The 22,628-nt window shown below is 38.9% G+C and overlaps 2 protein-coding genes across 5 annotated transcripts in view; both read right to left on the bottom strand.

The window, feature by feature from the left end:
• The window catches only part of YAP1 (Yes1 associated transcriptional regulator), an 84,894-nt gene extending 84,491 nt beyond the window's left edge, over positions 1-403 (bottom strand). For all 4 annotated transcript variants that reach the window (XM_041417044.1, XM_041417046.1, XM_041417045.1 and 1 more), the window contains exon 1: positions 79-403. In XM_041417044.1, coding sequence (XP_041272978.1) covers positions 79-399 — 321 coding nt within the window. In that variant the 5' untranslated portion in view covers positions 400-403. The remainder of the gene's footprint in view (positions 1-78) is intronic.
• A 680-nt stretch (positions 404-1,083) lies between these two features.
• Positions 1,084-22,036, bottom strand: CFAP300 (cilia and flagella associated protein 300). Its single transcript, XM_041417072.1, has 7 exons — positions 21,893-22,036; positions 21,372-21,453; positions 19,681-19,753; positions 14,251-14,417; positions 11,878-12,050; positions 6,433-6,499; positions 1,084-1,475 (listed from the first exon to the last, which is right to left on the bottom strand). Exons 1-7 carry the CDS (start codon positions 22,000-22,002, stop codon positions 1,344-1,346), a joined length of 804 nt encoding a protein of 267 aa, XP_041273006.1. The 5' UTR covers positions 22,003-22,036; the 3' UTR covers positions 1,084-1,343.
• Between the last annotated feature and the right edge of the window lie 592 nt (positions 22,037-22,628).

Raw genomic sequence — 22,628 nt, 5'->3', positions numbered from 1 at the left:
CGGGGAGGGGGAACACGGCCCGGCCGGGCCGCCCCCCGCCCGCCCGCGGCGCGGATCCCTTCCTTCCCTCCCCCTCACCTGGCGGGAGTGGGCCTTGGGCTCGGGCGGCTTGAAGAAGGAGTCGGGCAGTTTCCGCAGTCGCATGGGCAGCGTGTGTGGCACGTTGGCGCCCTTGGGGTTCATCACCGCGTTGAACAGCGCCTCCAAGTCGGTCTCCGAGTCGCCCCGCACATGGACGATCTGGTGCCCCGCCGGGGGGGGCCCCGCACCCGGGGGCTGCGCCGCGCCGGCCGGGGCCCCCGACACCGGGCCAGGGGGCTGCGGCGGCGGCTGCTGCTGCGAGGCCGGGGGCTGCGCTGCCTGCGGCGGCTGCTGCGTTTGAGGCTGCCCAGGATCCATGGCTCCGTCGGGACCCCCCGGCGCTTCCCTGGCGGGGCTCGGCGGCTCAGAGCCCGGATTCCCAGTCCCGCATGCCCCGCTCCCCGGGCCGCGGGCTCGTCCTGCTGTCGCCGGTGCTTCTCACCCCTCGGTCGGGAAGCCGACCCGCCCGCGGCAACTGGCAAAACAACTCTGGCCGTGCGGCGTTTCCCCGAGCCCGGCCCAGCCCGGCCGGCGCCTCTGTCCCGGCGGCGGAAACTAACTCACACAACACACCAAACAAAAGTTCGCAGTTACGCCCGCCCGAATCACTCTCCGCCGCCGGCTCCGCCCCTCCTGAGCCCGCCCGCACTGTATCCGAGCGAGAGAGCCCGTGCTCGCAGCGCTCCTGCGCGCGCCCGCCCGCACCGCCTCCCGCCCGGGGCGCTGCGCCCGCGCCTCGCCCGCCCGCCTGCTGCCGCCAACCAGAACTTTTTTTTTTCTCCCTAACTTCTATCCCAGTTTCCAGGAGGCCGCTCCGCGAGGGGGTGGGGAGGGGCGGCCGCGCTTCCCTGCCCCTGGCCCGGAGGGGGCATCGGCCCGGGACCCCTCCCGCCCGTCCCCTCCCGCGCTTTCTCCCGGTTCCGCAGAGCTTTCATCGACTGCAGAGCCTCCCCTGCAGTTACGCGTCGCGGGCCTGTAAAGCTGGCTCATAAAAATGACGAGATCTCTAGAGAAATACTTTTTATTAGATAAAAGGGGTGAGGGAAGGGGGGAAACGGCCAAGAAAACAGCTTCAAGAACTATAAATACCGGAAAACTTTTGTCACTAACCACACAGTAACATCTGAGTGAAGGGGAAGCACTTCCGAGCACGTCATCAAGAAGCAGAGCTTTCCTCGTCAGAAAACTATGCAATGTCTACCTGAACCCAACAGAAAGAAGGCAACCTCCATTATAAAACTGGGGACCAGACGGGTTTATAACTAGTTTGTAAATAGGCCTCCACCAAAACAGTGATACAGGATATTCACATGTCGCTTGCAAGGATCCACAATCAAGTAGGCAAAAGTCTGTTGGTGGCTTTTGCTTGAAGGGTAACACAGGCCATTAGCATCCTGAGAGGAAGGAAAAAACAGAACAGTATTAGGGACAATAGGGATATTTGCAAGAGAATTAATAAAATCTGAAGTTAATAATTTTGTTCCAGTTGTAACTGTTCAATGCACAGCAAAATAGAACAAGTATACTGCAGTTATTTAAATTGTATATGTCCCCATGAGGATCCTAACAATACGAAATGCTCAGTAATTCTCACTAGATGTACAAATAACCTTCAGGTAAATGTAATATTAATAAAAAAATGTAAAATTAAACATGTAATAATGTGTTTACACAATTAGAGCCTAAAATACAAATTATTAAATATACAACAGCCCATCATGTTTCCTTTGAAACAGAAAAATAATCACTCACTCTATATTAATACATAAAGCTGTTCCATCCGTAATCTTTTTATTTCACTTAACATTTGCTAATGCATCTGTTCAGGTTCCAATATTTGCGTTTAAGCAAAACGCTTATTATAGATCACATTAACAACTTTGGACTATTATTGGAAACATTTTGTGTGCCAGTCCTCAAAAAGGGTTTGAAGGTATTCTAGACACATAGCTACAAAATCCTGGTTCTGAAAAAAATACATTCAGCTGACAATCAGCAGGGGAGCTGGGCTCTTCACATTAACATCCTAAGTCTGCACATGTCAATAAAAGCTTCGGTGTTGACAGAACAGCACAGCTGGACACACTTCAAATCCAGTAGGGATCCAGAAACAGGATGGAGGGATTTTTAAAGTGTTGGGGTTTTTATTTAGTCAGTGTGGTAATTGAACATATGAAAGACCAATAAATATGTAGCTGGCACTTCCTTTCTTTTAAAGCTTGTAACAGTTTCCTCCTGCTCCCCAACACCTTTGTACAACAGTTGAAGAGATGTGGGTTCTGTTACACTTTTCCTGCTTAAGAGAAATTGCTACATTGCATATATTGTTCATTTTCTCCAGGAAAATTTTAAACTCAAGACTACAGACTATTCCAGATTTCATATCTCTCGCATTCTTCTGTTGAAGCTGTCTTCCTTTGCATAAAATAATCTGTCCTTTTTTGGACCAAGGAAACATGAAAACTGTAACCTCTCTCAGTGGTTAAGTCAGTCAGCTGAGAAGGAAAAGAGCTGGGTCCCCATATCTGCACCAAGGACCATTTGTTAATTTTATCCTTTAGCTTTTACTGGCACCCCATTTTCTCCTGCTGTTTCAAAGAGAATGCATTCATTATTAGATGTTTTGGTGTCTTCCTTTGAGGGATTATTCAAACCCCTAAATCTTAAATTAAACTAAGCACCTCATAAAAGCACTGTTTTAGACAGGTAGAGATTTGATAATGTTTATTCCCAGAATTTAACAATGGTAGTCAAATGCCACAAGCTAGAAATAGCATTCTATTTTTAAGCAGCACAACATACAAGCTCTGTATCTCCAATTGTAGGATACCTAGCTTTCTTCAGGTGTTTTCTAAGGATACATGTGTAACGAACATTGGATTCTCAAATGCAGTAAAGAGAGCAAATTTTAAGGTTTTATACTGCTCAGCATCAAAAAGCCTTTGCAATTTGATCCAAAAATAACCTAAGCTCATGCATGTAACTGAAGAAAAAAAAGACAACATCAACATCAAGATGTGATTGCTAGTTAAACTCTTTTCCCATTGCTACCAAGGATCCCACTCCTGCAGTCTGTGTGGAATTGATGGATAGCAGTTGAGGTTTTGACTGTTTAGAGGCAGTGTGAGCCCACTACAAATTTGTTCAACAACTCAAGAACAAAAACAATGTAAGTTCTGGCAATGAGGCATTTCAAGCAATATACCAAACTTGGTATCAGGAAAATAATCAATATAATCTAATTAAATGAAAAGGTCCTTAATTTTAATTAGCAAAAGAGATCATAAAACCCCTAAAATGCTTGAGCATAAAGGCTCTGATATTTACATTCATGCATGTACAGAAGTTAAGAATCATACCAATTCCATCTGCAGTGTGGACTTTGGTTCACACATGCAGGGGGTGTAATGATTGATTTACTGATGTTAGAGAAGGATAATTTTATTTTTTCTTTGTAGCAACACAGCTGATGATTTAAGAATACATATGCATAGCATAAAAATACTGCTGAACATCCTCAAGACTGCAAAATGTAATTGACAATTTTTTAAAATACTTATTGAATAAACTTTGCATTATTCAGATTTCTAAAACTGCCACAGTTTGGGTTCAGGTAAAGAAAGTTCTGAAATATCAGTGAGCACTCCAATATTTAAGCTGTAAAAGTATTTCATTATTTGCAAAGCTCCGAAGTTCTTAAGGGTAGAGTTCAACAGAGTACTTTGTCACAAGATCCAAAATTATTTCTCTTGTGATGCCCAGGTCTATTAGGTTTTGATGCTCAAGAGCTCTATAGACATTTGTAAGAGAGACCTCAACAAATCAGAAGGCTGGACAATCACCAACCATATGGAGTTCAACAAAAGAAAGTGCCAGATTCTGCACCTGGGATCGTTCAACCCTGGATGTACAGACAGACTGGGGAATGAGATGCTGCAGAGCAGTGCTGCAGAGAGGGACCTGGGGGTCCTGGTCAAAGGCAAATTGGACATGAGCCAGCAGTGCCCTGGCAGCCAGGAGGACCAACCCTGTCCTGGGGGCATCAGGCACAGCATGGCCAGCCGGGCAAGGGAGGGGATTGTCCCGCTCTGCTCTGCTCTGGGGCAGCCTCACCTCCAGTGCTGGGGGCAGTTCTGGGTGCCGCCATAGACAGATACAAAACTCTTAGAGAGTGTCCAAAGGAGGGCAATGATGATGGTGAAGGGTCTTGAGGGGAAATTGTATGAGTGGCTGAGGGCACTTGCTCTCTTCAGCCTGGAGGAGACTGAGAGGAGACCTCACTGCAGTCTGCAGCTTCCTTTTGAGGAGAAGAGGAGGGACAGACACTGATCTCTGCTCTGTGGTGACCAGTGACAGGACCTGAGGCAACAGCATGAAGCTGACTCAGGGGAGGTTTAGGTTAGACAGTAGGAAAAGTTTCTTCACCCAGAGGGTGGTTGGTCACTGGAACAGGCTCCCCAGGGAAGTGGTCAAAGCACCAGCCTGACAGAGGTCAAGAAGTGTTTGGACAACACTCTCAGGCACATGGTGTGACTCCTGGGGATGGTGCTGTGCAGGGCCAGGAGTTGGACTTGAGCAACCTCATGGGTCCAGTCTAACTAAGCATATTCTGTGATTGTGTGAACTATAACTTAGAACTTTGAAATATTTACATCTCTAATAGTGTGCTTTTTAAGATACTGTTTTAAAATTGTGCTCAGCTGCACAAGTCACTTTTACAAGATCAGCGTTTAAAAATTTATTTATTTTAAAAATTATTTATCTATTTACATCAGGCTAGGAGGGCATGTCCTTTTCTTCCAGACACAAACCAAGAAAACTTGGCTTAAAAACTGTCAGCTCAAAATCAGGATTATAATAACACTCTACAGTTACTTATCAAATGAACTCAGAAACTAAATTCACTGCAGAAATGTAGTTATCTCCTTGAAAGAAACTTTTCACCACAAACATAAGACATTGTACTCCAGTAAATGTCCTTCCTGTAAGTGCCATGTGAAGTGGAGTAGTTTTGATCCACATAACCATCAAACAGTCTAGACACACTGTTTAAGCCTTTATGTTTTCTGAGAGAAAATTCTTCAGCTTGTTCTTTAATAGAAACTGTAATTTCAGAATTCTTCTCCACTACACAAATTTTCAGAAAGTGCAGTAATGCCCAATTTTCTTCCAAGGCTACAAGGAGGATAGCCTGGTCTGCATTAACACTGGATCTTTTTTGTCCGTCTATTTTGTTTACAAAACTTGCTAAGGTTTGGTTGGGGTTTTGTTTGTTGCTTTTTTCTTTGTAGTACTGATGATATTTAATGTATGGCCAACACAGTTAGGGGAGCTCTTTATTGTCCATCTGCCTAAACACAGAAATCTGCAAAGTTCCCATCAATGTGTTTGATTTAGAGGTGTGAAAGGAACCGTAATAACAGGAGAACATCCAGTTACCAGGGTTTTTGCCTTTTTATTTTTATTACAGTATGCAACCTAGCAGAAAGATAAATTTTGATACACCCATAAAGTGTTTATTTTCAAAAGCCTTTTATGAATCATACATAGTACTTAAAAGATGATGACCAACAAATGAACAACTGGGCTATTGGCAACCTACAGGGAAGTTTGTGAAGTCTGAAATTACATCAGCTACTGCTGTTGAAAGTCGGTACATTATCTGACATTTAATTATCACATATTCTGGTTACTCAAGAAGAATTTGAAGTAGTTCATCCTACTGTAACAACTTAAATGACAGATATGCTGAATCTAGTAAACATGCCAGTTCTCAAGCTTATCTTGATGGTAAATGTATGATTTTGCAAGGAAAACAGATAGAAATGAGACTTGACAAGGGAGGGGAAAAGAGGTTAGCAGTCATCTCACCACCCCAGCCTTTTTGTGTACTAAACTTCCTTGCAGTCTTTACAGAAACAGATACAATACAAACTATTCACAAAGCTCTAGCATCATTTCAAAAACCAGAACTATAGGAAGTCAAGAGTGCATCCTTGATTCTTACTGTTAACTCAAGTTTTATTATTATCGAAACCTTTCTTTTTTTTTTTTCTTTTTTTCATTAACTAGTTTCTGGATGACTATTATGACTTCCACTGTAATTCAGTAAACCTATTTTTAGTGAGCTACCAAATAAAACTTTAGCTGGTGGTTACTAATGAAGAGTTAGTAAAGAGGATGAGAAACAGGATGAGATCAGAGAAAGAGTTCACAAATAAAAAAGTGACAACTATGGAAAAATAACCCATTACAGTGGAATATTATATTTTCTTTGCTTAAAAGTAAATTAATTATTTCCATGTTATGTATATTACTGTAAAATCCCATATAAAAATTATCAATACTTACATATGCAGACACTCTGAAGACTGTAGAAATAATATGTATCTCTTTTGTTTCAGGGTCCTTTTGAACACTGAAATACAAGGGTTTAATACATACTTATTATGTATCCTAAGTACTGATAATTAGACTCTTTAATTTATGAAATACATTTTAAACATATGCACTGTATACTTGCTCAAATTTTATGAAGGTCAAATTTATAGCTAAAATTCAACTTATATTGAGCATGAAAAGTTATGTGGCCATTGTTAGGTAACATGGTTATTATGACACTTTACTAAAAAATATTGAGTATATCTAGAAATCTGACTTGGTTTCACTGTTCTCAGCTACTAAATCACAGCAATATTACAGACCTAGATGATTCCAAATACAGAGTTTTTATTTTGATAGATAGGAAAAATTATGCAGATAAACATTTCATAAAAATCTTTTCATATAATTTTTAAGAAAGAAGCCTGCAAAGTGAAATGCATCTTAATACAGACTACAAGAAGTACTGGTGCAGTACTGATGAAGAAATACATTCTTTAGCTAATTTTTAATTAGTATATAATTACAGTTTAGGTTTATTTTTTTCTCCTTTGGAATTTTGTATGTAGTCAGCTATGCAACTTGGGATGGGATTAGTTCTGAGCTTTTATATTTTTAGACTGTTTGTTGTAAAGATTGCCATTTCTTTCATCGCATTTACTAATAACACTGAATATTATCGCAAAGAATCCAAGCATCTCAACCTATTTAAAGTATTTTAATATATCACTTTTCCTCAAGTCTGCTTTAAGTGATGCTTACATTTCTTCAGAAATTAGATCATGCAACTGCTATTCATTTATCTAATTTTGCAGATTCCCACTTACATTAACTCACTGTGGAACAGCTGAGGCTTAAAACTTCCATACTTAAACGCTTCCAAGAAAAGCATATCTCAAAACCTGCCTTGTCACAAATAGGTTCCATTCCAAAGAAAGGTCCCAGATCTTTCCAAAGAAAGGTCCCAGTATAGACAAGTTACAAGAGGATGTGTGAAACACAGGCCAGCTGAACACCACACCAGGTCCAAGCTGTGACAGCAGTCCCCTCTTACTAGTGCTTTGGCAAAGCTTCTTTTTGTAAGAACACAGGAACCCCAAATCAACCAACAGCACCTTTGTTGATTCAATCTCTGCAGCCAATAAAAGAGATTGACTCTCCAATTAACTGATTTCATCTGTAAAGTAATGACACAGTCATGTTTGAACCTATACTGTGAGGCTGATCTTCCCTGTGGTCAGTCAGCAATGAGGCTTTCTCAGAACTTTTTGTTGCATCTGACATGCTGACATACTCAACGGTGGATGAAGACAGCACTGCTGAAATCAGTACTGACCCCAGTTGTGTGCCTTCCCACCCCTCCAGAGAGGACTGCCTTCCCAGCAGGACAGCTCAGCTACCTCATGACTCAGCTTCTGAACCACTGCAGTTTACAGACCAGTGCATTAAGCCAAACTAACCCAGATCTCACTTTATGCTGACAAACCAGGCTGTAACTGCAGCAGTTCAGAAACTCTTCAACCATCTCTGTGGAAAGAGTGACAACTTTCAGAACAAGACATAGAGGATTAGTGGCATTACTGCCTTCTACCATATATTACCACCCCCAAAAGCAACAGTTGTATTTAGGTTACTCTGGCTTCAGATTCTTCTGTCAGAAAACTATGCTATCAATTTCTTAATTTTCATATTTTATATATACATATATATATATATATATATATATATATATATATATATATATTTAGGATACCAAAGTAAGAGTTGACTAAGAATAAGTCTTCCTATTTATTCCATGACCTTGAGAAATTTTCCCCTTGTGGTTAGCTTCCTGTAAGTAATTTTTCAAAATGTTTATTTTCAGTACTTTGGTTATTTTTAAGGCAAAAATTTGTGTCTGTTAAAATCAGAAGAGATTCTTCCTTTGCTGACTTGAAAGAAAACCAAGAGGTTGCCTTTGACAAACTCATTTGCTCTATCTCTTTTTTCCCCCTGAAAGGTTTTCAAAAAGAACTATCTTGTCCTTTTGAAGAGGATAGTATTTCCTTAAAAATAACGTTAATAGCCCCATGTTCTTTCAAATGGTTAACTTCTAAACTATTCATTCGATATGGTAGTTCATCATTTTAATGTGCATCTGTTCTCTTTTTATGAAAAGCAAACATCGTCATGGTCTCTCTATTCACTTTGGGCTTTATTTATACCCTAACCTTACTGGCAATATTTTATTAGGCTTTCCAAACAATAAAAGAACAACTTAATGCTTTCACATACATTCATTCATTATGGGGAAAAGGGCATGGAGATGGAGATTAAGAAAGGAGAAGAAAACAATCACTACAAGATGCTACAGCAGCTGTCACCATGGAGAGACACTGCCAGAAAAACCAGGGGTTAAGTATAGAGGACAAGATTTATCAACAGAGATTCATAGATTATATTTTAATTAGCAAGTTTTTGTTATGTAAATGTATCCTTTAAATCAAAATACTACAAGGGATAGGGATTTGAAATTATTTCAATTATACAGGATACAATACCAAACACTAGAATTTTGGATGGATTCAACTGATCACAGACTAGTTACCGATGGGTTAGTAACAGACTACAAGTTGCACATTATGTTTTTAGTAAGAATATATCACTCTTTTTGCACAGAAAAACATGTCTGCTATTTAGCAGCTGTATTTGGAAGTTCCTAGCTTGTAAAATATCTAAAGTTGTTAATTTAAAAAAAAATATTTCATTCTGTTATAATAAAGCAATGCACATAGAAACGCTTCAATAAAATGAAACCTCAAAACTTTTGATACTATTTTGAATGCTAGTGCCTTGGAGTTAGAACTCAGGTATGGCCAGAAAAAGAAAAGCTGTAATAAAGGTAAGTAGGGAAAAACTCATTAGCGCGTCTGCTGCTCCCAGAAGTAAAGGCACTTCTGTGGAACTCTTCATGCCAATATATGCTCTTGCCCATAAGGAATACTGTAACAGGACTAAACAGCAGCAGTTTATACATCCATAACCTTAATGTTATTAGACTGAATTCGTCTGTGGCAGCTAATTTTTCAATGCACATCATCAGCCAGCAGCTAATAATTATTGAAGTATACATTCGTTTTTCTACCAAGCCTTCTGATCCTCAAACATAAAAATTAAACCTTAATGACAGTACAGTTTACAGAATTTTTAATACCATGAAAAGCTTTTAGTATCACTTTACAAAGAGTAGAAAGTGTCCAATGCAACTGTAATCCAAGATACAATGAAAACACACAGGATAGCAGTCTAAAAAAAGAATTTCAACAAAACTTGGTATTCAATAGGTATTTGAGGGGGAACTTTTTGATAAACAGAATTAAGAGATTACTACTATAATCAGCAATCTGTTACTGAAAATAAGAGGCTATAAGAAAGTAATTTTAATTGCTTTATTTTCTGGTGTAATTTGTGCAAGAATGAATAAACACAGTGCCCAGAAATTAGAAATTAAGTCAGGACTGTCATTAGTGTTCCTATTCAGAGCCTGTCACTGTCTTTTTCTTTCTTAACACATTGGAAATAAAACAGAAGCATCATTTTGGATCAACTGGGAGCAGGGGGAAATGAGACCAAGAAAAAGACAACCGTGATTCTGAAGGGGGAGGAAAGGTCTGAAATGTCAAGATCAAAAGCTTTTCTCATGGGACTGACAAAGAACTCAATACCAAAGGAGAAAGATAAAAGATTCAGTGAAATGGTAAGTTTTGTTTTCAACTGGTAACCAGTGCTAACACCAGCTCCTCTGGCAGCGAGAAACCAGCATTTACAGGCAACAGAGAGACATATGGTAGACAAATTCTGAAGATCAGTTACATCACTTGAAAACTTGGGAGGATAGAAAGCAATCTGCCAACTGGCAAAAAAAAAAAACCCCAACAAAATCCCCAAACAGCACAAGAATACACACTTGAAATATTTTCTCCTAAATATTTTATAAAAGACAGAAGCAGCACACAAGAGGAAAATAAAAAGGGCTAATAGGAAACAGGTTGAGGGTACAGAAAAGGTAAACTTTGGAAACAGGATGAAATTGTGGGAGGATATTGGCAGAGGGTTTTTTTCTGTTTTAAGTAATAAGAACTATTTCATATCCCTACCAACTTTTACAACATGAAAAGTAAAAAGGATGGAAAGAGGTTTAAGGAGATAGGAAGGTAAAGAAAATGAGTGGCTTAGAAGAGAACTTGAACATGTTTAGGATAAAACAACAGCAAAGGGGAGCAGTAAAGTGAAAGAACTGATTGGATTTGCACTTTGTCCTAGATTAATTCAACAACAGAAGAGCAGAAACAGCTGCAGTCAATGCAGAGTCACCTATGGCCCAGGACTGAAGGAACAAGCAGCTTGATTCAAGTGCAGAATGAACAATATGAAAGAAAAGGCAGGGTAGAGTTAAACATTGATGGATCCTTTTATGTCAGACGCTGTGTTTCTGATGGATCCACTTGATTCTCATCTATGTATGAGATGAAAATACCAAAACTACTTATACTAACAAAAATTTTAGTAATATCTTTTACAATCTTTATATTCCCACTAGCATAACTAAGAATGAGTCTGTATAACCAATAACTGCATTCCATTTCCCAGCAACCAGAACATAAGAAGTTTTGTCAATCAGAGAAGTCAGCATATGGATACATGAAAGCAGGGCAAAAGTTGTGTTTTTAGTCTGAATCTAAACCTCTGATCAATTACCTCTAATCTCAGTGGGAAAAAACCCCTCACATAAAGTTCCAAATAATTCCATATACCAAACCTGGTAAAATAAATGTGTGTTAGTTCACCCTGTCATAACAGCCAGATTCTATCAGCCTTTAGCTTTACACTGTGAGAAGTGTATTTGCAGAACTAGGAAGACCAAAATCCAACTGTATTAAAAAATAAAAAAAAAATCAGCAGGGATAAAAAAATATGGAACTGAAAGTTTCAACTTAATTATTTCAAATTTTAAATCCTAAATTAAAAGTAGTCCAATTGAAAGTAGCTCAAGATAATACAGTCAAGACTTAATTGTTGATATTTTATCAATGACAGTGGAATACAGTCTATTTCCAGTACTATTCCACGTTTTCAGCAGATGATTATGGAAAAAAGTATCTTTAAATTGGGTATGAATTATATCAATGTCCATAAGTGTAATATAAAAAATGTTCTTATGTAGGACTGATGCAATTAAAATTGCATATATTTTGCCACTGAACTACTGCCATTGTTCCATGGTATTTTGATAGTTGGACACAAATAAGCTTGCAGGTGGATTACATAACAGCCCCATTTTTGAATCAGTAATGTACAATAAATTTACACAAATCAACACAAAATCTCTGTGGATAGTACATGTACACAGCTGTAAAAAAATCGAGTAACACTTACCTCACCAAGTCTTTATAAAAAGCTTTTGTAGTTTCTAAGTATGGGTCAACTACATCTTCAAATTGGCAAAGAGTTCCTCCAATGCAAAAATGCTTAAAAAGACAGAACAGAAATTCCTCACGATCCAATTGAGTGAATAAGTCATAATGGTCCGAATCCTCCAGAAGCAAGACCTTGTGGAACAACGAAAAAACAAGGAAGTGAAATTGATAAAAATTTATTTAAGATTCAGTTTATAAATAATGCAGCTAGTATGCTGGATGGTACACAGAAATTATGTCCATGTAAAATATATGGATGAGGGATGGAAATACATATTTCTAAATCCTTCTTCCAATGATGCAATTAGGTTCAAAATTCTTACATATAATATAAAGCAGAATCACTGTCAGATTTACGCCCAAAAGACATAAAGGAATATTTTTCAAGTCTTGTTATTTCATTGGTTAATTATCTGTCATGATAGTGAAACAAGCAATCTGAAAATAATCTACCTATAATCGTTATGTCAATTGCTGTTAATCAATGGGGTAACTGTTTTTTGTAACATTTGCTTTTTAATTTTTAAATTGACAGAGTTATTTCACATTTGTAAAGGAATTCTAGGATCTCTCAGAGGAGCTCACTCAAACTCCCATCATTCTTTACTGCAGACTCCAGTGAGGCCTGATCTGTAGCCTGGATTAGCCAGACATGCATCCAGCTGCCTCCATGCGAGTCACCTGCCTTTTGCTGAGATATGTGAACACAGAGGACTTGCTAGATTAGTGTCAACACTGGTTCATGTAAATGTGAACAGGAATTGTAACTCACAATGGCTATATGACATTTGAGTCATGTCAGCCAAGCTGCAAATGCCAGCCCAGGCAAACTGGTCAAAGTTAGACATGAGCCCACTGCTCTGTGGCCCTCTTTATAACAACCTGAGTAAAAAGGGCTCAGGGCAACAACTGTTCTGGATGGCCATCTCATACATATCCCAACCTCATTGGCTGAAAGAAGAGAAAACATGGCAGCTAGGAAAGAAACGTGGAGTCTTGCAGACAAGGGCTACCCTGTGACACCAGGAGACAGTCTGGTGCCCCCTACAGTCTTCTGTCCTAGAGCCCTGACTAATTAATTTGAAATGTTGATGTCATTCCTGGATTTTGACTTATTCTTTCTGCTCTCTTAGGTCTTAGGAGTAGGAATCACCTTTTTTTTTTCAAACCAGTTTTAAACCCTCAACTTGCAAATGCTGACTTACACATCACTTCCATGGGAAGGAAAATGGGAAGACACTGAAACCCCAACAATCTCTAACTTTTAATGTTGCCTCTAACCTTCCTACAGACAATATATTTAATTTTCAGAAAACATTTCACATGTACACAACTTATAAATAAATACATACTATTTTGAACTGCTAGGCCACAAACTACATCTGAAATTAAAACATGAGCTTGAGTTCTCACCTTTTCCCAGAACTTTACAAGACAGACCAGTATTTCAGGCCACATCCTGTAACCAGTGTCACTGGTTCAAATACATTGCCTTCAAAGGATTTGCCAAGTGCAAATGAGTGCAACTCTATAATTATTTAGTACTTATGTTGATTATATATACAAGGAAGAGCAAAATCCAGTTCTCCCACACTATGCTTTGCTAATGCTACACAAACATAAGTTTAAAAAATGGTTTTAGCTTATGAAGTCAAAAGAAACACAGTAAAGACATACATTGATTAAAAGGGTGCCACTGTTAGAGATTCTTTTTCAGATAATCTGCTTTCTGACACTTCCACTAGAGGATAACAAACAGTTTCACATTGCAGGCCTGTTCAGGAGATGTATTTAGTAATTTTCCAGTATTATACTGAAAAACAGTTTCCTCTTCCATAGTTCCTCTTGCTTTAGAGAAAATGTATTAAGATGGTTTTGTTTAAATGCCTTCAGATATGATATGATCAGCATTCCTGTCCAGGAACATTTCAGGATGTAGCTATGGAATACATTCAATTTCATCCACTACCTGGAAGGCTGGGTGAACCTACACCTCTGAGTATCACAGCACTTTCTCTTTGGACCTTTTGTTTCCCCCTCCTAAGCACACAAGTGCATTTCCCCACGCACCCCCCAGCACTGACTGCCTGAGACATAGGTGGGGAGAAGAAGTCTTTACCTTTTTCTCCCTAAAAATGAAAGATGGCTCACCTAGAAAAAAAGTAATTGCTTTTACATATTCAGGCACTGTAGTGCCTCAGTTGTTTGTAAACCATGGCTACTGATGCCTGTTTTTACTACTGTCAGAAAAAAAACAACCTGAAAAATGTGTCCTTATAGCCACTTAATAGAGTAGGAAAAATGATAATAAATTATTTATTACTATACTGACCTTCCTTAATTCATCAGAGATAAGAATATCATCATAATAGTCATCATAACATTTCACAATAGTTCCACTTTCTCTAACAATTCCTTCAGAGTACAGCCGATCAAAAAATGACATGGAAATCTGTGTACAGGGTACCACTGTAGCTTCAATTTTTGTCACTTTGGAACCTGGAAGATACAGGAAGCTGGTTGCATGTTTCATGGTTTTTTTTTAAAAAAACACACATCATGTAAGTATGACTCAATCACAGAGTCCCTCAAAAAGCAAAAAAAAAAAAAAAAAAGCCGAAGGAAACAAGTGTAAAGAAAACATTAAATTAATTTGAATACTACTTTCCATTAAGGCTCATGTGTCTGCTCCCCCTGTTGGTAAATACCATCAACCGAAACTAGGGATGGAACACCGTGTGAACCCAGCACCACATTAGATCACACCCTTAGAAAATCATATTCCACAGCTTAAGCCTTAAAGCATCTCAGGACATATGCCAAATTTGGCATGATGAATTACAAAAGTCAACAGCTGCTAACAGCACCCCACAAAGTAAAAACCAAAATCAACACGGCCTCGAAGAATTTTTGATTTGTTAAGCATTATATTGAACTTTTAAAAAAGTTCTTTCATAGCCACTGTAAGCTTTATTAACCAGCTATTTCAGAAGATGAAAAAGGTATCAATCAGCACCTCCTGCATGAATCTGGAGCATTACCCCTGTAATCATTAAATGCAGATTTTTTTTTCTATATTTTTTTCCCTCTGCTTGCAGATCATCCAAGGCTGGATCCTGTTGCTCACAGACATCTAGTGCCATTTGAGATACCTGCCTTACAGTATTTTTCTTAAAGAGGTATCAGTCCATAAGGGCACATATCTTCTCTATATACAGTGTTACATCTACAAATCTGTCTGCATGGTGTTGGATAACTTATGGCATCTCAAATAGCATTAGGCCCCATGTTAAGAAGCTTTGGACTCAGCCCAGTTGTGTCTCTCTCTGCAGTCCAAGTGTTCAGCCCAAATGTTAGAACATGTTCTCTACCAGGTCTGCCTGAACAACCTTCAAAGTGCTTCTGAACAGGAGAGGGGAGGAGAACACGAGTGAGCATTCAGCCCAAGGGCAGTGTGTCTCAGCAGAGAGAATACTCACAACATTCCAGCTGTCCATGAGTTTATTCTTATCTCTTCCCCTCTGTAGGCTCCCTTGATGGGAGACTGGCCAGCAACATCACAGTATTTAAAGGCTTTTCACCATACAATTAAAGATAAAATTCAGTGCTGTCCTGACAAACTGGCCTAAAGGATCACTAAGCAGTACTCTTCAGGAAATGTACAAACTTCCCTCTACATGACAGTATTTCAGGACCAGAAACATGCCAAAAAGGGATGCACGAACCATGATGCTTCCAAGAGCACCTATCATTTCACTCCAATCTTACTGTTTGTAAGCACAGCATAAACTAAATTTTCTCTTGCCCACACCTGCAGAAAACCTTGGGATTTCTGTCATATACTGTTACCTAGAGACTACTTACTCATAGGTTAAGTAGGGCTGGCATTTTAATACCTAAACCTGGGTAAACTGTACCACCCAACCAATCAATACCAGGAAAAAAATAAAGAGAAATTATAAACTGATAGCTTGAAAATATGCCTACTTAAGGTAAAATACTGACAGAAAATTTAAAAATTATTTTATTGGACCATTGTGATGTCAAGAAAATCTGTTAAAGACAAACGCACAGCATTTAATTGCTTGGCTTCCTGTCTACTGACAATGGTTATGAAAAAGGGTACTTTTTATTAAAGAATAAAAGGTTTAGTGCATTCTCCTACCTGTACACACAGTGACTATAAAAATAATCATATTACATAACCAAGAACAAGTCAGAAAAATAATGAATTACAGCCTTACAGTCTATGAAAAAAAAAAACAAATTGATTTTTATTTATTTATTTGTACTTCCTCCCACCCCCTCACTTCCAGTTTCTTCTAACTTCTAATTCTCCAGCTCCCTTTCACAGGGATTGAATTTTTATTTTATAAGGGATTTATTACAAGACAAATCAGTTTTTATGACATAAATTATTTTAAAAGTAACATTAAAACCTGAGTCGACTAACAAACATCAGATGCTAAATGACTTGAGAAAAGTGAAAGATCCAGTTACTGAGCTAAAAGTATAGGAAATTGAGCTATTTATAGGCTTTAAAATATAGGGATTTTATTGGTGGAAGGAAAGGAGACTTCTGCTCTGAAAAAAGGTTTTATGAAAACTTTAATAATAAAAAAAAAAAAACAGCTTTGTAATTTATTCGGTAGTTCAGAAAACCAAATTACACATGGAAAAGTTTAAATACATTGGAAGGTTCTACTCTCTATTTGAGAAGTGAGATTTGAAATTCAAAATTTCCTGGACAAGAATGATAGGTTTTAATAACACTATAAAAGCAAGCAGTGAAAAAGGAAGAAGAAGTGCCTTAACAACTCTACAAGTGGAAAACAAAGAGCTGAGAAATCCTGAAACAGTTTAAGCTTATTATAAAAGCCAACTCTGGAATATCTATAAAGTGCTGCCAGTACACTTTTAAATTAACACACTGCATATCTAGTGTGGGGCAGATAAACCCTGGATTAGGTATATTTAGAATTCCTCCAAAATCTAAGAAAGTTTTTTACGTCAGAAAAATATCTTGTACTTACTATTTACAAAACAGTTTATATGTAATGAAAGTTCAGTGCTCAGTATTAAAAAAATAGGATATTTCAAAAGTAAAAGATGTAGGTTGATGATTTATGGGTTTATATGACATCTAAAATTCTTTGCAAATTATAACCTATAATAGTAGTTTAAAAATTGCTGATTTAAGATTACCTCTCAGATTTTAAAACCCCATTCTAAAGGCAGAAATTGTTGAAGCTTTAAGCATATATGGGAACTCAAGAATCCTTTTTTAGGCAAATCCTAATTTTTTATTTACACAAATAGATGGTAACTTTAACCCTTTGAAGATAAATTTTCAAGTGTTAATTGAGCTTAAGCAGATACAGTCCTGCCTCCCTAAGACTGCTGACAGGTGCAAGGCCAGCAATGTATCCAGGGAAAAACTGCTATTTAGTTCTCATTGCAGCTATTTAAAAAACACAAGACTCAATACATAAATGGGTATGCATCAAATTTGCTCCTTTTGCTGCTTCTCTTTTTGAAATATCAGAGTAACAGATGGATAGGTGGCTTAAAGCACATCAGAAATATCAGATACTCTGCCATGCAGCCAGAAAAAGGTGAAAAAATATCCCTATTAGGGATATTGCCCTACAGGCAAAAAACTTTGGTGTGAGACTAGGTCATTAAGCATCTTTCTGATCAGAGGAAGCAGACTAGAGAATATCCTTGTGTATAATTTACCTAAAATGTTTTATTTCAAGCAATGTTGAAGCTAAAGTCCTTGAAACAAAGTATTATCATGGAATTCTACCAGGACAAAAAAACATAAGTAAAAAGGTGAGAGGGGAACACAGCCTTAAAAAAGAAAAAAAATACTATGAAAACAAAACACTACTGTAATGTTTTATTAATTTCCTTTATAATGCTGACATCTTTCTGTGGGTCCATAAATACTTTCTACCCAAGCTCATGGAAGCCAGGGGAAGCGAGTTTTTTATGGATCTGTCTAAACCGCACCTATCTTATGCATTCAAACTATCTCCCACATTAAAAAAAAAAAAAAACCAAACAAAACTAACATTTTTGTTGTAACAGAATAAATGCGGCATTTGAACCAATGTAGACTACATATTTTCTTCAGATTTTCTAAAAGGCAAAATAAGCATGTTTCCAGTATTTTTTAACAGGAATGTTGTTTTAAGTTACTCCACAGTGATAAGCAAATGGTATATGTGGATTAATGTATCGGCATGCCTGAAGAAGAAAATACTAGAAGATCATTTTTACCTACTCCCACTCACAGCTAATTCTTACTATATTTTCAAAAAATGCACAAGAAGACTAAGTATAGAAAAATGTGCCAACATTCCTCACCAAAAATAGGCAAAGAATGGGAAGATGAAATTTTAAGAGCAAATAGGGCATACCAGCTGTTCAGGATTTAGAAAGGAAACCCTTCCAGTCCTTGGGACAAAATGCTTCACTTCTCTGTGGAGGAAGATTGAGCAGAACCAAGAGTTAAGCTGGGTTACTTGGCAAGAGACCCTCCACTCAACACAAGGTATGTAACCTGCTGACCTCCACTACAGGGACTGTCAAGTTGTAGACTAGACAGATAGCCTAAAACAAATCCTGTCTAAAGCAAGAAAAGGTTTACTACTGCCTTAAAATACATCTATTTTATTTCTGCTTGCCAGAGAAAGAGGTACCTGAAGGGATACTTGACAGATTTTTTGCATTTTATATATATTTCAATTGTTTTAACAGTTGGGTGAAGTGTTTGGAAAATGGATTCTTGCTGACAAAAAAGTGGCAATGTCTAGTGTCATTGTATATAGTGGGAAAAACCTATGCCAATTCCAGAGAGCTGAAATGGAAAAGTTAGAAAATTCCCAAAGCTCCATTTGCACACAGTAATATTTGCAGACAAACCAAAAGAAATGAGGGCTTCCCACTACCCTCTTTTAAGACATTCCTATTATGGAAAATCACTTTGGCAATATCAGAGATCACATTATGCATAAACCACCATTACATTATCACATGCAATAGCCATGAATTTTTGTGTGCCATTTACCTAATGAAAAACGCAATTTCAAAGTGGAGCCATAAATTCGCTGTTTCCTTTTGGCCTTCCTGCTTTAGCGTCTCATCTGCACCTCCAGACCTAATGGAGTGTGTTCAGAAGTTTGTGATATGGCAACAAAGTTGAAGTGACCCTCACGGCTTGCAGGAGAAACCTGTCCCATGGGGCTCTTCTGTGCCTCCATCACCACCGCTGTACACACAGCAGATTTACACTAGCTCGGGGTGTGCTCTACCAATCGTCTGCTCTCTGCTTTAATTGGAACAGAGCAATCATCTGAGACCTGCCCCAAGTCAGGGCATCACCTCTACAGAAGAATGCCCTTCTCCAAATGTTATCTGCATATGGTACTACTGTAATTCCAGAAATAATGCAGTTGTTTATGTCTGGATATGTGATCAGGTCAACGGGATGCTACAAACCATTTGTAAACAGCTTCAGGTGCTTGATTTATGGAACGATGCAGGGGTCAAAATAAAAATGGGCATAAAAGGTTACAATTCAGTTATTTTATTCTAGAAGTATAATCTCTTCCTATTACTTTACTAAAAGAAGTCATTGTTTAAGATATTTCAACTAGCTGGAAGCACACATATATGAACTGTCGTTATGGTAAATTAGAGCAAAATAGTTAAAACACAGACTTTTTTATTTAAGATTAATTTATTCTAAATTTACCCAATGTGGTCCATTGTCCTGAATCTGACAGCAACTTTAAACTGGAGTTCACACTTTGATCATTAAAAAATGCCTATAATATTCAAATAAGAGAATACAAGTTAATGAAATGAAACAGAAAATCATCAATTATAGTGCCTTAGATACTTTCAATCCAAATTGTAAGGCTCCAATTAATAAGTAGATTCTGCATAATCTACCAGTTTGTGTACTAAATATCACATCACAAAATCCATCAGTTTGTAACTCAGTGTAGCCTGTGTCTTTTATACATAGAAGATCTCTTCAGGTGCATATTTATATATGTAGTATTATTTTTTTATAATGAAACAGTTTTAGTCCAAGAACACACAAAAATGTATGAAATTTATGGAGGTACAAAAAAAAGAGGATGAAAGTTCTATCTCTGCATACAATGTCATTGAAGTTAAAAATGAAATGCCAAGTATGATTTTTAAATTTACTATTTAAAAAACAATTTGAATTTTGGAGAAGTGTAGAGACACACAAGAATTATTAAACTGATACAGAGGAGATTCATAAGTTATTGAAGGGATGGAGGATATATTCCACAGTAAGATTTGAAGAATTCAATCTTACTGATTTATCAGTTGAAAGGAGTCATCCATAGTAATGTTGATAGCTGACAAGTTTGCATGATAGATAAGCCAACTAAGAAAACCCACATGTACAGAGTGGAAAATCACTGAAGAAACTGCTAAGAAAATGAAATGATTGATCTTTCAATTTCTGTATCACTAAATTTCTTTACCACCCTTCTGGGATACAGAGAGATCAGATATTACATGTAATGGTCCTTTTTTCCCCAATTACTTCACAGCTATTCAGATTTCATAACTTCACAGTGATATCTTTACATTTTTATTTCAAAAGAGACAAGCATTGAGAGGGTAAATGGGTATTCTGTAAACTTCAATAATTTGAAATGTTTATCAGTGGAAGATGAAATAAATATTGGTGCATCTCTGTGTAAATTTCTTTAAGATATAAGGAGGCTAAATTCTTTATCCAGGATAACACTATAAAGTAGACATATAAGATATCAAAGAGTTGTTTTTAAAACAACAGATGTAAAAATCACATAGCTCTTAAACCACAAGTTTGGGGGTTTTTTGTCTGCAAACAGACAGATTTGACTTTGCAGATGACAGAAATGGAAGACACAAAATCAGCAAGAGATTTGAGTCTCAAAAAGCTGAGAGTTCAAAATCCTAGTATAAAGCAATGGCATCCAATATATTTCAAAAGCTGTATTTCCAAATATGTGGTGCACATGCACATCTAATTGCACTGTGAATTTACTGTGAGAAATTTACTGATAGCTGTGAGCGTGTACACTGTTTGAAGTCTCACACTAAGTGGACTTCCCAACACGAAACCCTGCAGCCAAGATCAGCATCCAGTTCAGATTTCCATTCTTGGGAATCCTGAAAGGCTAAATTGTTCCTCTTAAAGCAGAGTAACATTAGTACAGACTGAAATATTTTTACTGGACAATACAGTTAACCCACAAAGTCAGAGACTTGAGCACCACACCTCCTTTCAAGGAGACAGTGAGCAGGCCAATAGCATTCAACACTGCTAATGCTGAATATAATTTCATGGGGGGGGTGGGGGGCGGTGCGGGAAGGCGAAAAAATCGACTTAAAATACAAAGGATTTAGAACTACCATAAGAAACTCATCCTTTTGATAAGGCTTAAACTGCTGGTCAAAACTGAACGCTTGTGCTGTGATCCTGCCTTGCATGGACCTGAAATGGAAAAATGAGATTAAATATTCCGAAGACATACAAAATGCCCTATTCTGACCAATGATACTTTGGTAATTCACCCCCATTCTCAGTGATAAGCGGCTCCAACCCTTCGTTGGAGGGCTGGAGCTGCGCTGGAGCCCCGCTGCGAAGCTGAAATAGATCTCGGCTCACTGTGGGAGGCCAGGACACAAGCCCCACACCTCAGAAGGAGCGGTTTGCCTGCCTGGAAAATACCAAGGGGACTTCAGATTAAGGGGTTGGGGGAAATAAATGAAAAAAAAAAAAAAAAAAAAAAAAGAAAGAGACGCGGACCCGCCGCCACCGGAGCGCGGCGGGCGTCCTGTGGGCGCGGCAATGGCTCCAGCCCTCAGCACGGCCCGCCTGTTCCCCCGCCGCCACTAGAGAGAGGGCACCCCGCAGCGGGCGTTCCCCCCACCATTTGAGGAGTCGGTCCGCGATGTCCCTGTCCTGCAGGCAGGAGAAGGTTTTCTGCGGCAGCGCTCGGAACACGACCCGCACCGCGCCGCGCCCGCCCTCCGCGGACATCTTCTGGCGGCCCGGCGGTTGCCGTGGAGACGGCGCCGCTCCGGCGCGGAGCCCGGCCCCGCTCCCGAGCGTTCCGCCGCCCGTGAGGGCCGGCGGGCTCGGCTGTCCCCCTTCTCTTCGTTGTTTGCCTACAAAATCCCTTAATTCAACATCAGCCTTCTCCCCTCTCCCCCTCTTCCTGTCTTTGCGCCAGGAAAACTCAGGCTTGCACAGCAGGCCGAGGCAGGGGCTGCCATTGCTGCCTTCGCCGAGGCCATCTCTGTGCCGAAACACCAAAACTAACTAGGAAAAGGCCAAAGTTATGAATTATGAGCTTCGAGTGAATCAGGGCTGCTGCTTGCTTCCCAGGATGCAAAGTCATTTGGGAATAGCAAAGCCGTGCTTTCAAACTCTTCCCAGTCGAAATCAAAGGAAAGACCATTGTTACTTCAGGAAACGATTTCCTCAAGTCTAGTAAAGCAAGGGACACCTTGCACAGGTTGGGGGATTTCCTGTCGTTTGCAGGGAAAGCAGTGAGAATTTAAGACTGCTGCACATCTTGTACTATATCCTTTGGCAGCCTACCCCCTCCAAAGCCTGTACTTGCTTAGCCACAAATTTTCAAAACTGTAATTTTCCCATTAATC

The sequence above is a fragment of the Onychostruthus taczanowskii genome, unplaced genomic scaffold (assembly GCF_017590055.1).
Source record: "Onychostruthus taczanowskii isolate IOZ18803 unplaced genomic scaffold, ASM1759005v1 scaffold54, whole genome shotgun sequence".
NCBI classification, from domain to species: Eukaryota; Metazoa; Chordata; class Aves; order Passeriformes; family Passeridae; genus Onychostruthus; species Onychostruthus taczanowskii.
Note: the sequence above shows the minus strand (reverse complement) of the source record. Positions and strands in the feature narration are given on the sequence as shown.